The sequence below is a fragment of the Muntiacus reevesi genome, chromosome 14 (assembly GCF_963930625.1).
Source record: "Muntiacus reevesi chromosome 14, mMunRee1.1, whole genome shotgun sequence".
Classification (NCBI taxonomy): domain Eukaryota; kingdom Metazoa; phylum Chordata; class Mammalia; order Artiodactyla; family Cervidae; genus Muntiacus; species Muntiacus reevesi.
In genome coordinates this window covers 63,235,935-63,255,672 of record NC_089262.1, presented here as the reverse complement: position 1 = coordinate 63,255,672, position 19,738 = coordinate 63,235,935, and the positions used below count along the sequence as shown (strand labels likewise).

General features: G+C 35.9%; 1 protein-coding gene across 2 annotated transcripts in view; it reads left to right on the top strand.

The window, feature by feature from the left end:
• The window catches only part of CREBRF (CREB3 regulatory factor), a 59,511-nt gene extending 43,084 nt beyond the window's left edge, over positions 1-16,427 (top strand). For both annotated transcript variants that reach the window (XM_065905281.1, XM_065905282.1), the window contains exons 8-9: positions 3,804-3,926; positions 10,763-16,427. In XM_065905281.1, the coding sequence (XP_065761353.1) occupies positions 3,804-3,926; positions 10,763-10,878 (239 nt within the window). In that variant the 3' untranslated portion in view covers positions 10,879-16,427. The remainder of the gene's footprint in view (positions 1-3,803; positions 3,927-10,762) is intronic.
• The last annotated feature ends 3,311 nt before the right edge of the window (positions 16,428-19,738 follow it).

Genomic DNA, 19,738 nt, shown 5'->3' with positions numbered 1-19,738 from the left:
CCTGCATGTAGTTTTAAATTACTTCTCCCCCTGCCAGTTATTTCTGATTTTCCTCTTCAGTATTAGTCTAGATTGGTTTCTTCTAAGTATTACAAGATAAGGAATAACAAATCATTGATTTCAAAGCAATGTCTGAAGTAGTAGAGATTTATTTCAGACTACAGGACTTCCATGTGTTGAAACTAGAGGTGTGTTCCCCCCCCCAACCACCACCCTGCAACTTTATTGAGGTATAATTAAAGTAAAATAACTCCACATATTTAAAGAGTATTATATGGTTACTTTGGTCATATGTACATACATGTGAAATCAGTCAGGATAGCAAACATTTTGATCACTTCCAAAAGTTTCTTAGTGCCCCTTTGCAAGCTAGTCCTCTCTTTTCCTGTCTCTGAGTAACCAGTCTGCTTTCTGTCACTGTAAATTAGTGTACATTTTCTAAAATTTTATATTAATGGAATCCTACCATACATTCTTCTTTTTTGCCTGGCTACTTTCACTCTGCATATTTATTTAAACATTTATCTATATCAATAGTTAAATGGTTTTCAGCATTGAGTAGTATTCCATTGTATTAGATATGCTTCAGTTTGTTTATCCATTCATGTGTTGGTGAGTATTTAAGATTGTTTGCTATTGCCATAACTGCTATAGACATATGTCTATAGAGCTGCTATGAATATTCCTGTGGAGGTGTTTGGGTGGACATATGTTTTAATTTCTCTTGGTTAAATATCTATGAATAACTTTATAAACAACTGCCAAGCTGTTTTCCAAAGTGACTATACCATTTTAGATTCTCAAAAACAGTATAGGAGGGTTCTAGTTGGTACATATTCTCGCTAACACTTGGTAAGGTCAGTCTGATTACTTTTAACCAACCTAATGGATATGTGGCAAGATATCATTGTGGTCTTAATTTGTATTTCATTAATTTATGATGTTGAACATCTTTGCTTATTGGCTGTTTATATATTTTGTGTATATGTGGGTGAAGTGTCTTAAAATGTTTTGCCATTTAAAAATTTTTTCTTCTAAAAGTTCTTTATTGTAGATACAGGTTCTCAGATATATCTTATCTGATATATATGTTGGAGATATTTTATACTAATCTTTTGATTGCCTTTTTGGTCTCTCACTGGCATCTTCCAAAGAGCAAAAATTTTTAATTTTGATGAAGTCTGATGTATTAGTCTTTCATTTTATATTTTTGTGTGTTCTAATTAGAAAGTTTGCCAACTTCAAAACTGTATTTTTGTGTATATTTTCTCCTAGGATTTATATAGTTTTAGATTTTACAGTCAGTTTTTTTTTTCCCCACCAACAAATACCCAGTTGATCAAGCACCATTCTTTGAAAGGACTTCTTTTTCCATTGTTTTTTTTTTTGTTTTTTTTTTTACCTTCGTTAAATCAGTTGATCCTATATATATGGATCTACCTCTGGACTCTGTATTCTGTTCCATTGAGCTGTTTGTCTATCTTTATGTGAATATGCAGTATCTTACTGTAGTTTTATAGTAGATCATTAAAGTCTTGGTCGTGTTCATCCTTGTTGGTCTTCCAATTTGGTTCTTTTCTTTCAAAGTTGTTTTGGCTCTTCTAGGTCCTTTGCATGACCATTATCAATTTTGGAGTCACTTTATCACTTTTTATAAAAGAAGTCTTCTGAAATTTTGATTGGAATTGCTTTAATCTGTAGATCAATTTGGAGAGAATTATCATCTTAAGAAAATGGAGGCTTCCAATCCATGAACTTTGGATCTCTTTCCATTTGGTTGTCTTCTTTAATTTCTGACTTGTTTTATAGTTTTCAGTGTACAGTGCTTGAACATCTTTTCTTAGATTTATTCCTGGATCTTTTATATTTCTGATGTTATTGTAAATGGGCTCATTGAAATTTCAAATTCTTTGTTGCTAATATGTAAAATGAAATTTTGTTTCATATCTCTTTTAGCACTCACTTTTTTGGCTGCTCTGGATCTTCATTGCTGCGCCAGGGCTTTTCTCTAGCTGTGGTGAGCGGGGGCTACTCTTCGCTCCAGTGCACGGGCCTCTCCCTGCAGTGGCTTCTCTCGTTGTAGACCACGGGTTCCAGGGCACTCAGGTTTCAGCAGCTGCAGCGTGTGGGCTCAGTAGTTGTAGCCCTTGTGCTTAGTTGCCCTGAGGCATATGGGATCATCCTGGACGAGGGATCAAACGTGTATACCCTGCATTGACAGGCAGATTCTTAACCACTGGGCCACCAAAGAATTCCATGTATTATTCCTGCCATATTTTCTTGCTAAATTTATTAGTTCCAATAGTAGGTGTGTAGATGCCCTGGAATTTTCTGTATAAGTAGTTGTCACCTGCAAATAGAAATGGATTTATTTACTCCTTTTGATTTCTGTGTCTTTTAATTTCTATTCTTTGCCTTATTGCAATGTTTAGGACATTTGAATAGAAGTGGTGACTGCCTTGTTTGCAGGGGAAACTTTGACTTTTAACTTGATGTTGGCTGTAGGTTTTTTGGTAGTCGAGATGCCCTCAATTGTTTTAAGTTTCCTTCTTTTCCTAGTTTCATTTTTCATGAATAGATAGGAATACTGTCATTTCTTTCATTTTAAAATTGCGTTTATTGGAGCAATCATTGTTCTCCTTTATTCTGGTAACGTATCACATTCCCCTGTAAATATGGTGAATGATATTAACTAATTTTTTATTAAACCAACCTCACATTCTTAGAATAAACTGTATTTGGTTATGGTGTATTTTCCTTTTTACTTAGAGTCTGTTGCAAATATTTTGCAGGATTCTAGTCTGATGTTTTAAGTTGAAGTCTGTTGCTAGTATTTTGTCAAGGGTTCTTAGGTCCATACTCAAAAGGGGTATTGGCCTGTTGGTTCTCTTTTTTGTGATGCTTTGTCAGGCTGTGGCGTTTGAGGGCGCTACCTTGTAGAATGAATTTGGTCGTGCTCTTTCTCGCTCTCTTCTGAAAAAGCCTGATAAGATTGCCTTTATTTCTTCATTGTATATTTGATAGAATTTTACATTAAAACCCTCTGAGTTTTCTTTTGGGAGTATTTTTGGATAAATTCAATTCCTTTGTTAGAAATGGACTGTTCAGATATTCCTTTTCTTCGTGTTAAGTAACATTTTCAGTAAGTTTGTCCATTTCATCCAAGTTTTTCCATTTGTTAACATAGCATTTTCTTATTATCCTTTTAATGGCTCTGTTTTAAAGTGATAACCCCTTTTTCATTCTAGCTATAGATGTTGGAGCAGTCTAGCTGGGGATGAGGATTAGGGTGGGAGTGAATACCAATTTTGTTGATATTTTTAAAGAACCAGCTTTAGACTTTGTTAACGTTCTCTCTTGTGTGTTTGTGTTCTGTTTTATTGATTTCTCTTCTTATCTTTATTATTTTCCTCCTTATTTACTTTTGGTTAACTTTGCTCTTTTATTTTAAAGCTTCTTAAAGGCAGAGAATTTTGTTTTTAAAGCTTTGTCTTTAAAGAGCTATGATTTATTTAGTAAACATTTACTAAAACTCACAGTCAGTATCTGACACTGTCATAGGTCTTAAAGCTGTGAAGACAAGGAGGACACATTTGCTTACAGAATAGTGAAGACATGGCTGCAGCCTGTTATCAAAAGCGGCACATCATTTGAAATTAATCTCTTTGGATAAGAAAGCTTGCAACCATCACTGCCTAATGTTTTCTTATATGTTCTTCATTTTTAATTATCAGTTATTACATAATTAAAAGTAAATTTTTCCATGTTGGTGACATGTTCCAAGTGTCCTTTCTGTCTTACAGATAATTTATTGTTTGTAATCAACTCCATCAAGCAAGAGATTGTAAACCGAGTACAGAATCCAAGAGAGGAGAGAGGACCCAACATGGGACAGAAGCTTGAAATCCTCATTAAAGATACTCTTGGTAAGAAGAATACTGGATAAATTAATAACAAATAATAACATGCAGTGTAAGGTATATGATTCAAGGGAATAGTAAAAATTCTTTTAAGGAAAAACTCAAGTGCTTTCATTGTAGTTACTTTCCTTTGCGAGAAGATTTAGCATTCATACATGTCCTGCTGGTTACCACAGCTTATTATTTAGACTTCATCACTGAACTATTTTAACACTTGGGAGGGTTAAACTTCTAGCAACTTTAACCTTCTTTGGGGAAAATAAAGGTCCTTGACCTTGTCAGGCTTGCAGTATATACTTTAGTAGAGGTTCTTACCTACTTGTTTTATTCTTTCACAGGATTATAACAAACTTGCTTATCTGGTTTTCCATCCCTGAACAGATTGTGCCACATAGGGAGGAACAGAGAGGCGGCTAAACAGAAGTCAGGCAGAGTGATCCCTGACAGGGAGGGTAGAGGTAGCTAAAGTAGCCATAGACATTCGAACCTTAGAGAACCAAGAGCTTAGCTGCCATAGGAGCAAATCAGATCAGCCTATGAGCAGTAGCATCCCAAGGGCATTACAGCATGACACAGTCTCTGAAAACCCTGAAGCATCGTAAAATTGGTTCTTTGTTTAACAGTGTTTTTTCTAAGATTGTCTCTTAAAAACTAGTTCTTACATCATCGTTCTGTATAGTAGTAAATTTCATTGACCTGAAAATTTTCTTCCAGTTCATTTTCCCCCAGAATGCTGACTGTATACTGAATCAGTTTACTTGAAAGAATTAGAGCTTACTTTTCAATTATTTATTCATTACCTGAATTTTAGAGTGCCAAACATTGTTATTAAAAAAAAAATTCAATTGTAAATATCTTAGAATTTAAGACAGCTTTTCTGATACCCAGTATTATAAATTCACTCATTCCACAAAATTTTTTGAATGCCTTACTATGTGCCAGATGTTGGGGAACGCAGAGATTAAGCAAAGACTTTGTTGCTACTCTTCTCAAGAAGCTTGCAGTCTAAAAATGGAGCATAAAGAATAAACAGAAAACCAAAAAAAAAAAAAAAGAATGAACATAAAACCAGAAATAATAGTAATATTGTGATAATTGCTATGAAGAAATTAAGATTCTTAGATGGAGTGGAGTGAGCAAGAATATTTTTTTTCTGTTTATACAGAAATATTCCTATATACCAGATCTGCTACTAAAATAATTGTATTTTCTTTCATTGAAAATAAATGCACATTGAATGCTTCCATGTACTTAGTAAGTTTCTCATGGTTTTTGAAATGACTTTTAGTTTCTCTTGTTGTCATTGTGTTCATAATGAATGTAAAATATACTAGTGTTTCTGAAGGGCAGTTGGGAATCATTAGTAAAATTAGCACTGCATGTAGATTTTAACCTAAAGATTTCATGAAATTTGACAACTTTCGTGTTTGAAGGCCAACGGAGAAGATATGAAAGATTTAAGAGACAAGAAAAAAGAATTTGTTAGCCTAGAAAGGGGTAAACAGCTCGCATTTGTCTAGTACTTACTGTGATCCAGGATCTGACTATTAAGGTTGTTTAGTCATTTACTTCCACAGTTCTGTGAAGGAGGTATTATTATTCTGGTTTTATGAATAAGGAATTGGAAGCCCAACAGGGTAGTAAGTAACTTGCCACAAGTCCTATAGCCCACAAATGAGGGGACTAGGAGTAGAAGTAAGTTCTGCTAGTTGCAAGGGCTTGCACTATACCCATGTGTCATCACTTGGCCTTGTCATCTGACACTCATCTCTAGATAGTTTCTGGCCTGTATAATTCACAAGTGGCCCACTAAGTGCCTTGTCCAGTAGACTTACTTGAGGATTTATTTTTCTTCACATTCTATGTAACATTTGATTCCACTGAACATTTATCTTCACTCTTGAAACATTTTTATTATTTTAAGATACTTTAGTTCTGCATGCCTTGCTCCCTGTCTTTTTACACACAAAAAAATGCTAGTGGTTTCTCTTTGGCTCTAGTGATATCCACTGGTCATATGCAGAAATTAAGATATGTTTTAAAGACACAAAAGCTCGTTTAGCATATTGGTTAAGATGAGAGTATTTGAAATCAGCTCTAGATTCAAGTCCTGACCCTGCCACTTATTACCTGAGGACTGTGGGGAAATAAATTCACTTCCCTCAACCTAATTTTATTCATCTATAAAATGTGGACAGTTGTGTGGATTAAATGGAAAGAGTACGTGTAAAGCACTTAGTATACTGCTGAACACAAATTCTCAATGCTCAGTAAATATTAGTTGTTGATAATTACCATATTACATAGTAAACATTTGAGTTTTTTTCTGTAAAAGCTTTTTATTTCTACATAGTCTTCCTATGTTAGGTAGAGAGAGGAATTTAATGTTTTGTAAGAAAAAAACTCTTCCTGCCTTTTTATTTTCTAATTTAAAGGTTTATATATTGATAAGTTTGTGCTTTTCTCTTTATACCTGATTATCAATTTTACCAGATACAGTCCTTTACTCACATTTTCCTGCCTTGAGTATTTTAAATATGTTTCTCCATTTTTATTCTGGCATAAAGTATTGCTTTTGAAAAGCTAAAATTGCCTGATTTTTTCCCCTTATGTCATTTGCTGTTTTTGCCCAGATGTCAGCAGGATTTTTTTTCTTTTTATTTAAATCTTAGTGACTTTACTAGCCTGTGTCTTGGACTTGGTCATTTTAGGTCGGTAGTGTCATACACTCTGTGCTCTCTCAGTGAGTAACTTCAGATCTTTCAGTATTTAGTTTGTCCCCTTGCTATGCTTTTCTTCTTTGGGGACACTTACTGTTTGTGGATTGGATCTTCTTTGCCTATCTTCACTATTTTCTGAGGTATATTCACTTTTTCTCAAATTTAAGAAGACCTCTTCATTTCTAATTTTAAAATTCTTTCCTTTTTCACTGCTGTTCTCTTAAATGCGTATTTGTTATATTTATTTGCGACTCTTACATTCCTTTTAGTTTTAACTTCTGGAATCAATTTTTTCATTTTGCTTCTAATTTTTTGAGGTGTGATTGACATTTTATGTTTCAGGTGTATAATGTACTGGTTTGATATTGGTATATATTACAAAATGATCACCACAATAAGTCCAGTTAACATCCATCAGTATGCATAGTTAACAAAGCATTTTTTTTCTTGTGCTGAGACCTTTTAAGATCCTTTCTCCTACCTACTTTCAAATATGCAGGACAGTATTATTAACTATGGTCACCAAGCTGTACTTTACATCCCCTTCATTATAGGTGACTTTTTCATCAAGAACATATATGTTTTGGTTTTGTTTACAGCTTTTTTCCTGAATTCAATCTTGTCTGATATTACAGTCATAAATACAACTTTCTTATTATTTATGTTTGCCTGGTAACCCTTTGCCTACCCCCCTTTTTTTTTGGTAAGATTTTATTGAGGAAATCAACTTATAATTTGTTCTTTGATTAGGACAAGACAAAGGAAAAATAGAATTTCAGATGAAACAATGACATAAACATACCAAGATATCCAGAAATTTACATGTATAGAAAAGAGTTTTTAAACCTCCACATTAGTTGTTTTTAATTGGAAGAGGATTGCTTTACAATGTTGTGTTGGTTTCTGCCATATATCAACATGAATCAGCCATAGGTGTACATATGTCCACTACTTCTTGAACCTCCCTTCCATCCCCCGCCTCACCCCATCATTCTAGGTTGTCACAGAGCTGGGTTACGCTCCCTGCAGCTACAGCACATTCGCACTGGCTGGCTGTTGTGCGTATGGTGATAGATGTCTCCACGCTGCTTTCTCAGCTCATCCCACCCTCTCCTTCCCCTGCTGTGTCCACAAGTCTGTTCTCTATATCTGCCTTTTTATTGCTGCCCTGCAGATAGGTTTATCAGTACTGTTTTTCTGGATTCCATATATTAATATATGCATTAATATATGATGTTGTCTTTCTCTCTCTTTTTTTTTTTTAATTTTTATTTTTTTGTCTTTCTCTTTTTGACTTCACTCTGTATAACAGGTTCTAGGTTCATTCACCTTCCCTGAACTGACTCAAATTTTTTATGGCTGAGTAATATTCCATTGTATATATATACCATTACTTATTTATCCATTCATCTGTCAGTGGACATCTAGGAGTCTTTTAGAATTGTGGTTTTCTCAGGGTATATGCCTAGTAGTGAGATTGCTGGGTCATATGGCAGTTTTATTCCTAGTTTTTCAAGAAATTGCTACACTGTTCTCCATAGTGGCTGTATCAGTTTACATTCCCACCAGCAGTGCAAGAAAATTCCTTTTTCTCCACATCCTTTCCAGCATTTATTGTTTGTAGATTTTTTGATGATGCCCATTCTGATTGGTGTGAGGTGATACCTCATTGTAGTTTTGATTTGCATCTAACAAACAGGTGAGGTTGAGCATTTTTTCATGTGTTTATTAGCTGTCTAGTCTTCTTTGGAGAAATGTCTGTTTAGGTCTTCTGCCCATTTTTCGATTGGTTTGTTTTTCTGATCTTAAGCTACATCAGCTGCTTATATATTTTGGAGATTAATCCTTTGTCAGTTGCTTCATTTATAATTATTTTCTCTCATTTTGAGAATTGTCTTTTTTGCCTACCCTTTAATTTTCAGTCATTCTGTATTGCCTTATATGAGATCTTTTTTTAAAAGGTCTTAACTAGATTAAAATGTAAACTTCATTTTGATTTTAATACTATAAATTCAGTCCTAGATTTTTATATATAACTTATAGTTTGACTTTTCTTTGTTAATCAGTCTAGGAGTTTTTCCTTTCTTTTTTAAAAATTTGTTTGTTTGTTTTTGGCTGCGTTGGGTCTGCGTTGCAATGCATAAGCTCTTCATCGCTGTGCATGGGCTTTCTCTAGTTGCGGCCAGCGGGGGCTTTCAGGTTGTGGTGCGTGGGCTTCTCATTGTGGTGGCTTCTCTTGGTGCAGAGCGTGGTTTCTAGGCATGGGCTTCAGTAGCTGCAGTGTGCAGGCTCTGGAGCACAGGCTCAGCAGCTGTGGCACATGGGCATGCCGCATGGCATGTGGGATCCTAGTTTCTGGATGAGGGATCAAACCCATGTTCCCTGCATCACAAGGTGGATTTTTAACACTTGACTGCCAAGGGAGCCCCCAGGAGTTTTTCTTTAATGGATGTGTTTCGCTCATTTTTATCTATTGATACATGTTTGGTTTTAACTTCTGTCATCAAAAGGTCTGTTAGGGTTGTTCATATGACTTTCTTGCTTTCTGTTGTCATTCATACTATTCATATTCTGTTGTCATCCATATTATTATAGTTTCATTTTATATGTCTTCTCTGATTATTTTCTACTTCTGCATTTTTGTCTTGCAGGCTCACTTTTAAATTATAATGTGTACTTAATTTTTTTCTCAACTTTTCATTTAAAATAGCAGTCCTACAAGAAAAGTAGAAATAAATAGTCCAGTAAACATTTGCATGTCATTCAGCTAGATTAACCAGTGTTAATATTTTTGCTGCATTTGCTTTAGTTCTGCCTCCGTCTACATTTTTCCCTAAATATTTGAAGGTAACTTAAAAACATGATTATGCATCCCAAACTACTACTTCAACATGTGTTCCTCAAGAATAGGGACACTTTCTTACTTAGACACAATACTGTTGTCACTTCCTGGTTCAACATCACTGTAACATCTATGTGGAGTTCATATTTAAATTTCCCTAGTTGCCTCAGTAATGTCCTTTATAACTTTTTTGTTGTTTTTGATCCGATTAAGGATCATGAGTTGCATCTAGGTTTTTTTTGTTGTTGTTCTCCTTTAATCTAAATCAGTCTCCTAGTCTTTTTTCTTTCCATTAAAAAAAAAAAAAATCCAGGTAGTTGATTTTGTAAAATGTCCCAACATCTGAATTCATCTGATTCCCCATGATCAGATACAGTTAAGTTTTCTTGGCAAGAATACATTATAGGTTATATCCTTCTCATTTTGTCAATCAAGAAACATAGATGGTCCCATGGGTAAGACTTGGCCTTCCAATGCACATGGTGTGGGTTCTATCCCTGGTCCAGTTCAGGAGCCAAAAATGGTCGACATCAAAAAAAAAAAAGCCTTGAAGAAACACACAGTATCAGTTTGTCCAGTTATTGGTCCCAGTGAATTTGATCACATGGTTAAAGTGGTGTCAATACTCTTTACAGTATATTGACTTCTTATAAGCAGTTACTAAATAGATTTTTCTGCTTCCATCTCATTTTAATTGCTTATTTTTATTACATTTTAAAACACATATACTTTTGTTACTGAAAATCAATAAATCAGATATCTTCAACCTCAGTCATAGAGGATGAGGAAGATGAAAAAAATCAGCGACACATGCAGTATTCTCCCACCTTTCTTTCCTCTTCCAAGTTTGTTTTTTTATCCACTTACCTTTAAAATGAAGAAAAATGCACATTAAATTGATTGAATCCTTATAAAAAATGAAAACATCCTGTAGATATGTTTTTTCGGTCACATGGGTGAAGCCCGTCCATGAGATGTGGTGAAGTTGAAGCAGGTGAAAGAGGCTGGCTGTGAGAGAACAGGAAAAAGACATGTTGGTAGGCTTTAGGAGACAGTGTCTGTTGGCAGGCTTGGGGTTTGGGTTTGGACTGTTCTTGGTTTGACCCTGCTAGTCTTGTGGGCACTAGTTACTGTGGGTAGAATTATTTTCTGGGCTGCAGTAGCAAGCAGCAGGCACTCATCTAGGACTCGTATCAAGCTGAGGGCCACCCCTGACCCTCAGATTTTCCTGTTCCTTATCTTCAGATATATCTAAGTGTGCCTTTTACTCTTTTCTTCAGGTCTCCCAGTTGCTGGGCAAACCTCAGAATTTGTTAACCAAGTGTTAGAGAAGACTGCAGAAGGCAATCCCACTGGAGGCCTTGTAGGACTAAGGATACCAACATCAAAAGTGTAATCAGCTTCATTGGACCACTGGTCAGAAATGTCTGTGTTTGTCACGTTATTCATTGTAAATTTTCATTCTGTTTTGCATGTCAGTTTAGCATTATGTAAACATTTACAATTAGGTTACATTGTTTTAAGAACTAAGTAGCATAAGTGAAGCATGATCCAAAATACTTGATTATTGCATTTTTCAGAGCATAAACCATGGTTAAAACTGCTACTGGCATCAGAGTTGAAAACCATACATTTAAATAGATGTTTAGATACAGATTACAAAATCTGTTAAAGCAAGACACTTTGAAAGAGTGAAGATAATAGTAAATGCCAAATATTGTGGCAGGTTTATGCTCTGAACCACACACAAAAAAATTGAGGAAGCATTTTTTTAAACAGTCAGTTTTGATTGTTTTTAGAATTACTGCTTTTTGTTCTAACTTTCCACAACTGTTACTCTCACTTGTACATGGCACAACCCAGCACTCATGCCCATGTGCCATATTAGATGTTCATTTTCCGAGCTCTATATGGTAAATATAAATATATATATAAATATATATATATACTGTCTGTGCAAGTAAGAAAAAAAAGCATATTCTTTGTGCCTTGTATTTTGGGGAAACTATAAAACTGGTAATATTTTGTATGATGAAAACCCTAATGAGGGAAAAAAAACAAGATATATAGGTGGAAAAATTATGGGGTTTAAATGTCTTTTTGTTCCAACTCTTTTTCAAAATTTTTGAATGTATATAGGACTATGTTGAAATGTAGATATATGCCACAGAGTCTGTGTATTGTATAAAAAACAAAACAAAAAACAAACAAAAAAAAAGATGGCTCTAGAAAACTCATATTTCGGTACTTGACCGGAAGAAGACAAATACTTGCACATTATTGCGATTGTTTTATTTTTTGTACCAAAGACAAATGCAACTGATATGGCAAACTGCCAGTCTAAGTAAAGTTTTGCACAGCTTACATGATACTGTATGAATGTATGAAAAAAAAGGAGAAAAAAAAGAAAAATGAAAAGGTCAGGGTTAGGGATCTTACTGAACTGTGAATTTTATTTCTGTTTGGGTCCAATTATCTACAGAAGGAGCATCCACACACACAGATATTATTTTGCTGTTCCTCTAGTTCGCTTCCATAGTAGATAAGTTGGTGGCCATTTAGGTGTCTGTAAGTCTTTTTATTTCTGCACTTATTGTAGGAAATTTTAATATATTTCATTTTAGTAAGCTATTGGTAAAATAGTTTTTGACCTTGAAAATTAAAAAGTTTATTTAGCTTGTTGTAGTATACTTCCACCAAACAACCAAAATACAGATTATTTTTATTGTATTATGTATATATATGTAAAGAAAGAAAAAAGCTAAAAATATCTAATTCTTTAGTTGCCACTTTTCCAATTGATGTATTATTGTGCATGTAATATTTTCAAAGATCAACACAAGCTTAAAACAAAAACAAAAAAATTTATAGATTTTTATATTTTTGTACAGGTATTTTCAAACTAGCTTCTTCAAACTTAACATGTGACTTATTCTTCTTCTATAGTTTCTAGAACTGAGAAATATTAACACATTTAGTTTTTAGGTGCTCTTTTTGTTCACACAAAACAGCTTCATTAGTCAGTGTTTTAACTATGTTAAAGCTTTACCTCTTGATGAAAAATTTCTTATGTCAAGGCAGCGTTATAAACCTTCCCTACAGATCTTTCCATCCTGTCTCTCTCACTGTTTTATTTTATTTTCAGATTTTGTGTTTTGAACTCTGAAAACTGGTAACTTAAAAATTCTATCTTTTAAAAAAAATCCTATTTAACCAGAAAAAAATACCAAAAATTTCAGACCTAGCTGCTGGGAAAATATCTGTTTCTCCAACTACTTCTCCATACCCCTTGGAGAATTTATTTTTAATTATATTTTGTCTATACAGTGTGTTTCCTTTTACTTTCTCCCTGCCCACCACCCTCTCCTGTTTGTAAGTGATAGCACATGAAGCTGTAGCTTATAAAGGTTGGTCCTAAAACGCACAGTGAGAGCCGAGCAGTGCGCTTTCATGCTTCTTTGACATTGTGAAGAAGAACCTCCGGAAAGGACTGTCTTAACACCGTAGCTGAGCTGTGATGCACAAGGTTACCCTGTGTGCTTGATGGGAATGGACGTGGCAGTGCGTTCACACTGAACAGATAAGCTCAGACCTGGTGGTTTAGTAGAATGTAAGTTTATTGGTCAATGTTTTTCATTTTTAGGTGGGAGAAGGCAAAGCACAGGTTTGTATCTTGGAGGTATATGAAGTTTTGACAGAGTGTGTCTGGAAAATTGAAATATGTTCCAAAATATGGCAGTTTTGCAATCAGGTGAAAATCACTTCATGGTAGAGACTCAGCTGATGAGGTTTATAAAATTGCCCCTTTCTAGCTGCTCTGTTAGGAATTCTGGTTTTTTATACCTTTTTCTTGTCTGCGAACCAGAATTTGATTTTTTGGTCTTGCATTTCAAAAAAAAGACTTTGAATCTGTTTAGTAGATTCCATATCCTTGCATTTCAGTGTTTTATATGTACTACTTAAGTTAAATAGTTAAAAGCTTTTAAATAGTTGAGCTTTTTAATGTTGACACTTTATTTTGTACCTACCTATTTATATATGTATGTATATCTTAGAAAAAGCACTTTGTTAAAAAAAAATTGCATTTTATATGATTCCTGCCATTTGCTGCTAAATCTGGGCTGGTCAGAATGCTGCAGCGATACTTGATCTAAATAAAAACCTGGCAGTAAAATGTAGAGTGAAAGTTAAATCCTCTTGCTGTTTTAACTTTATCATAAAGATGACATAGGCAAGCTGTGCAGCTTTACATTTTAACCAGGGGACTCTGTGGCATTTAAAACCGTCTAGAAATGGTTGTACTTTAATGCCAGTAATAATCTGCTTCCTCTATTGTCATTAAAATATATACGTTTAGTGTATCACACAAACAAATCTTATAAGGGTAACGTAAAAACCCCAACAATTGTACATGTTCTGTTTTTGAAAATTGTGGCATGTATTTTTGGGTGAAGATCATTAGAGAAGAGCTCTCTAAAGGTTTTCTGTGTTCATTCATGGTATACAGATAGCTCATAATGAAGTCCAGAATCTTACGTTAAGTGAAGGCATTGTGAATTCACCTCAAATAAACCCATTGTTCCCAAAGCAATTATAAACTTTGACTCTAGTACTACTATGATTTAAAAAAACAAAAAATGTTCTTCCTCGTTTCAGATACACTGGATTCTTTATAGAGTTTGTCTCCATATGAAAGCATGCTGTCCAGTTCTTGTTAAGATCTTGTCTGAGTTTTGAATTGGGTGCCACACTTTTTCAGTCAATATGATTGCTTGTTCTACTGTACCATGTACGATTCTTGTCCTTTCCTATATCCTTCATGACAGATTATGATGTGGCTTTATATTGTGCCTTACTTGTACATTTAAAACAAAACATCTTCATTCCCTTTCACTTCCTAAATCTTTCACTTTGAACTTTTTGGTAAGAGAATCAGAGCTATTATAAAAACATCATGAAGGATTTCAGATGAGTATGGTTTTAAATTCCCTCTCTTTATTGTTATTTTGTATTTGTATGAAAGACCAGTTTTGAATGGTCTTTGAATATGAGGGGGAAAGATTAGCAGTAATTTCACTACATCCCTTTTTCCTAACTTTTTCATGAAATTGTCATACATCTTCTTTCTGATGCTTGACTTTATTTGCTTCTTAGCAATAGTCTGCATTTAAAGAAAGGTGTGTTCAGTTCATCAGCTTGAAATTGACCATTTCATTTTTCCAGAATTTTTTAGGAAAAGAGTACTCATTTTGTTTGTTTTATAAAACAGATGACAAGTCTCTTTAAAAGAAACAGAAGTACAGTACTTTTGAAATACAATGCTGTTAGTTTGGATTTCTTTTTTATATATAATATTCATACAATTATCTGATGTTTGCCTTCATTAATAAAGCTGTTAGTTTATTCACCAAAATGTCAAGAATGGATGTGCTTTTCTTTATTCCATACATTTAAAAATATTTTAGCTGCTAAGATTTAGTTAACTTTCTAAGAAACGAATTCAAGTTGCCTTCAGCAGGAATTAACACAAACTAATGTTCCCTTTCTTTATATAGTCTTCCTAAAATTCTGTTCAAGTATTTTCTAGTTGATTATGTAACAGAATGTTAGCATCTCTCCAAATCTTGAAACTTGAATTTTGAGAATGCATTGAATTATGCTTTCAGTGTTAAAGGTTTCAATTATCCTTCTAGTGAAGTCTGTTGTGGAATACCATTTCCCATGGAACTGAGGCCATTTCCACAACTTTGCACAGAACTGCAGTCTTGTTCTTCCCTCAGATCATGACAAATAAGTCTCACACAGTGCCGTAATACTTGTGGATTCTTTTGTAATCTTTGTAATCTTAATAAGGGCATTATGAGAAGATGACTCCATGTTTTTTTAATATTTCAAACACATTGGGATGTAACCATGAATGTCAACTGTAGGAGTGGTTGTTTCGTTTTAAGGAATAAGCATGTTGGGGAAGATGATGACAATGTACTACTGACAGTTTTACACTTCCGTAGGCAAGTGGGGTTATGTGTTGAAGCATAGTCCTCGTGCTGAGTAAGCTGACTGAGATCGTAGAAACTACACCTAGGAACTGAATTATGCCATATTGCCATTTTCCTTTAGAAAAGAGAGATTTGGGGGTAGTGGTGAGGGAGCAAAACCTTAAAACTACTTCTGAATAGTATTTTGGAATTGACGACCTGGTGACTAGTGAGGAACATCGGAGTTGGGTGTTTCAATGTGCCAAGTTTGGGTGAACTAGGTTTGCCTCTTTCATAACAATGTAAACACAATTGTGTAGTTAATTAAATCCTGGGTGGATGTGAGCGGGACTGATTACTGTGTCTTGCCCTTCGCCCTTTGTTTTTTTCAGAACCAAATAACAGAAATGTATATGTGTGTACTGTATCTGCCTTTTCACCACATTTTTATGACACTGTATTCCACTGCCTGCTTTTTTTTTTTTAACCTTCTTTCCCTAGGATTTGTCCTACAACTTAGCATTTGTGGTTAACAGTGATACTAGGGCTGACCGCACATAAGAAGTCACAAGAGAAGAGTGGAAGGGCAAGAATTCAAAGCATTTGTTCATACAATGTGGCGACCTCTTTGGCATAGCGCGTAGGATCCTGTTTGTAATGCTATCATGAATATTCTGTAGTTTTGTTTCCCTCCCCGCCAACTGGAGCTATGAAACTTTTTATTGGATTCAGTCTTGTCTGTTGTCTAGAAAGAATTTTATCTTGTTGACGCATGAGCTGTTTAAAAATTATTCTATTAAATGTTGGTTAATAGTGTGCAGTTTTTCTTTTCAGAAGAAAAGGCAATACAATCATTGCCTTTGTTTTCTGTCACCTTCCAGCCCCTCAGCACTTCTAGTCAGATACAGATTCATCAGTGTATGCAACATCCTTTGTAATTTAAAATAAAAAAAAGCTGAAAAGAAAAGGTTTTCAATTGTTTGCCTCGTGTTTTCTTCCTTCCTTTTCCCACTGCTTTTCTGTTGCTGTCTGAGGTGACCATCTACCCTTCAAAGTAAGCCACTGCAACAAAATTCTGAACTAGAGACAGCAGTGAACTCTTGGTAGCACTGCCCCTCTCTCGGTGTAGTGTACAAAGAGCTAACATTTTTTAACACTTAGAGCTGATTTTTCAACATGCTAGTTAAATTTTGCTACTACGTACTATTATTTATTGACAGAAACACATTCTTCATAGTTTAGAACATACTTTAGTTTATCCTTATTTCTTCTCCTTGATTCTTTGACCAGGTGAGTTCTCTGAGGGAAGTAAAGTATTTGAGTCTTGCCTGACTTAAGTTTTTGTATGCGTATTTCATAATTCTCAGTAAACCTCTAAGCTTGGCTGGGCATGTACATAGAACCACTAAATCAGTGGACCTGAGTGAACCTCACTGCAGCAATGTTTCTTTGGCCATCAAACATTCGTTTAGCAGTTACTCTGTGAAGACTTGTGCCAGGTACTGGCTGGGAGGAAATTAGAGACCTCCAGGAACATTCAGTTTGCTGAGGGAGGCCACATGGTCTGAGCAGGACCGCAGAGCAACACAAGAGCTTTGCACACGCAGAGGGTTCTAGGCATCTCACTGGAGGACACTGCTGCAAGGACACTGGTACCACATCCAGTGGGGGATGTTAAGGGAACCGACAGGCTGTGTTCATGAAATCCCTGGCCCCTCGAAGAAACCCTTTTTGCTTCATTTGAGTGATAGTGAGGCAGTCAGGAAGCAGAGTGGACATAGCCTCTCATGGACTGGTTCTGCTTGAGGACTTAAACCTCACAGGAGCCTCTGTCGAGGTCTGGGAATTTGAAGGAGCTGGGTGAGGTGAGCCCTTCAAGTAGAGCTCTTAGGAAACTGAACCTTCTGTGGGTAGCATGCAGTGAAATGGGTGGTTCAGTTGTTCCTCCTTGCCAACACTGATTTCAGAACCAGGAGAACACCTTAGCCAGAGAGAAAAACAGTAGTTCGGAATTACTTTCATGTTCCAGCTGAAAGGTTCAGAATAAGAAGAAAGCATTAGAAAGCCATGGAAGGCTAGGGTGGCATTTGTTAAGCCCCTGCTAGGTGCTTTTACATCAGAGAAGTCACCTGCTGCTTTCTGTGACCCAGTTAGGTAGATGATCATGTCCATTTTACAGAAGAGTCAGTCTAGACCCAGACTAGACTGCTGTGGAGTCACCCCAGACCCAGCCTCAACGGTAAGAACTCTTAATTCAAACGGCAGTTTGCTGGCAGCACTCAAGAGGCCATGCATACTCTTCTGTAAGTGACCAGGCCAAGTCACAGGCAGTATTTGGATGGTTTTCTATGTAGGAGGGAGACAGTGGGCTTAAGATTTGAAAACCAGAAGGAATTAAAGCCAAAACCTAGTAGATGTAGTAGCCGAAAGCTAGTCTCAGGATCAGTAGGTACGGTGATGAGAGCAAAGCAGCATTGGCAGTAAGTGACGGGGCGTGCAGGCCACCAAATTGTATGCTTGTCTTTCAGAGATGGTCTCTAGCTAAAGGGCTTAAAATTGAGTCGTCTTTATTAGAAGGGAGTGTGTTGGAGCATGGAGAAAAGAGCTGTTTCTCCTTCTGTAACTGCCTCATGGAGATGCAGTTGGCCACCGTTGGTTGCTGAGGAATTTTCAGCAAGAAGCATGATGGGAAAGGGGCCCAAGATCATGTGGGCCCATCTACTACGTGCAGACTTTGGGTTTCTTCACTGTCTTGAATAGGGAGCTTCTACTTGAGAATCCAGAACATTTGAGTAACTTGAAAAACAGCAATCTCAGTTTCTTTTAAGGGTTTTAATCTTAAGATGGTGCCAAGAATGAACCTAACAAAATGTTGAAGCTCTATGGAAAACATTAAAATACTACGAACAACACAGAAGAAGAATTGAACCAATGAAAAGATAGACCAAGTTGTTGAACTGGAGCAGTCAGTGGCATAAAGCTGTCAGTCTTCGTAAGTTAAAGTAACAATTTAGTGCCATCCCAGTAAGACATACCAATACAATTAAATACAACTGAAGTTCACATGGAGAAAAAAATGGGGTGCGTGATCCTTAAAGCACATTAAGCTGTAATATTAAAGCTGTAAATTTGGGTGCATGAATGAATGGGTCAAGAGAATGTAATGGGAAGTATAGAAGTAAAGTCAGATGTAAGAATTTATATGATATATACAGCATCTGAAACCTGTGAGAAAAAGATGGATTGCTCAGAAAATAGTGATGGAACAACTGGGTAATTCTCTGGAGGAGGTAAACTTGGCTCTATATTTCACACCATAAGCCAACACATATTTCAAAATGGGTAAAGATCTAAATGCAAAAAGAAATTCAAATAAAACTTCTTTAAGGCCCAAAATACCGTAAGCCAAGTCAAAATTCTATTGACTAAGATAACGCTCATCTCTCAGAGCAAATCCTCCTAGTATATAAAGAGCTTTGGGAGCTAATATAAAAAAAGACCAACAGAAAACTAAGAGAAAAATGAGCAGATAGTAAAATAAATGAAAATAGTTCTCAGTTCATGATAAGAGAAATGAAAATTAAAAGATGGCACTTTTCACTTAATCAGATTGACAAAAATCCTAGTGTTTATAAAGTACCATGTGTACAAGGCCTTGAGAAAGCAGGCATTAGTACCACATTGCTCCTGGGAGTCTAAATTGATAAAACCTCTATGAAAAGCAGTTCGGTAGCATGTATCCAAATTTTAAAATGCATCTATCCTTTGACCTAGCAATTCCATTTGGGCTGGGCAAGTCATTAGAGTCTCTGTGCCTGTCTTCTTATTTGTAAGACACAGAAGATTCTACCTCACAGGGTTGGTGTGAGAGTTACATTAGAATGATAACGCATACAGCGCTTAGTACTAGGTGGCCGGCACAAGGGAAGTGCTTCGGAATAGCAGTACCACAGTAAGAGCAGTCACAGTGCATTGCAGTCTCACCATGTACCACGTTACTACATGTGTTGCTGCTTTTCATGTGTTACCTCGTTTAGGCCCCCAGTCGGTGCTGTGATCACCGGCAGTCAGCCTCTGAGGAGACTGAAGCACAGAGATGTGAAGTGGGTGGTCACGCAGGATTCAAGCCAGGGCAGATGCCCAAGATGCAAGGCACAGCCAGTCTATTAGTTGCAGTGGTGTGAAGAACACTTCACAGGAGGGTGTTCTCTCCAGGACTAGACATCCAAAAAGAGCTTGAAGAATCTAGGAAGGAGACAAGGCTGGTGGGGTGACTGA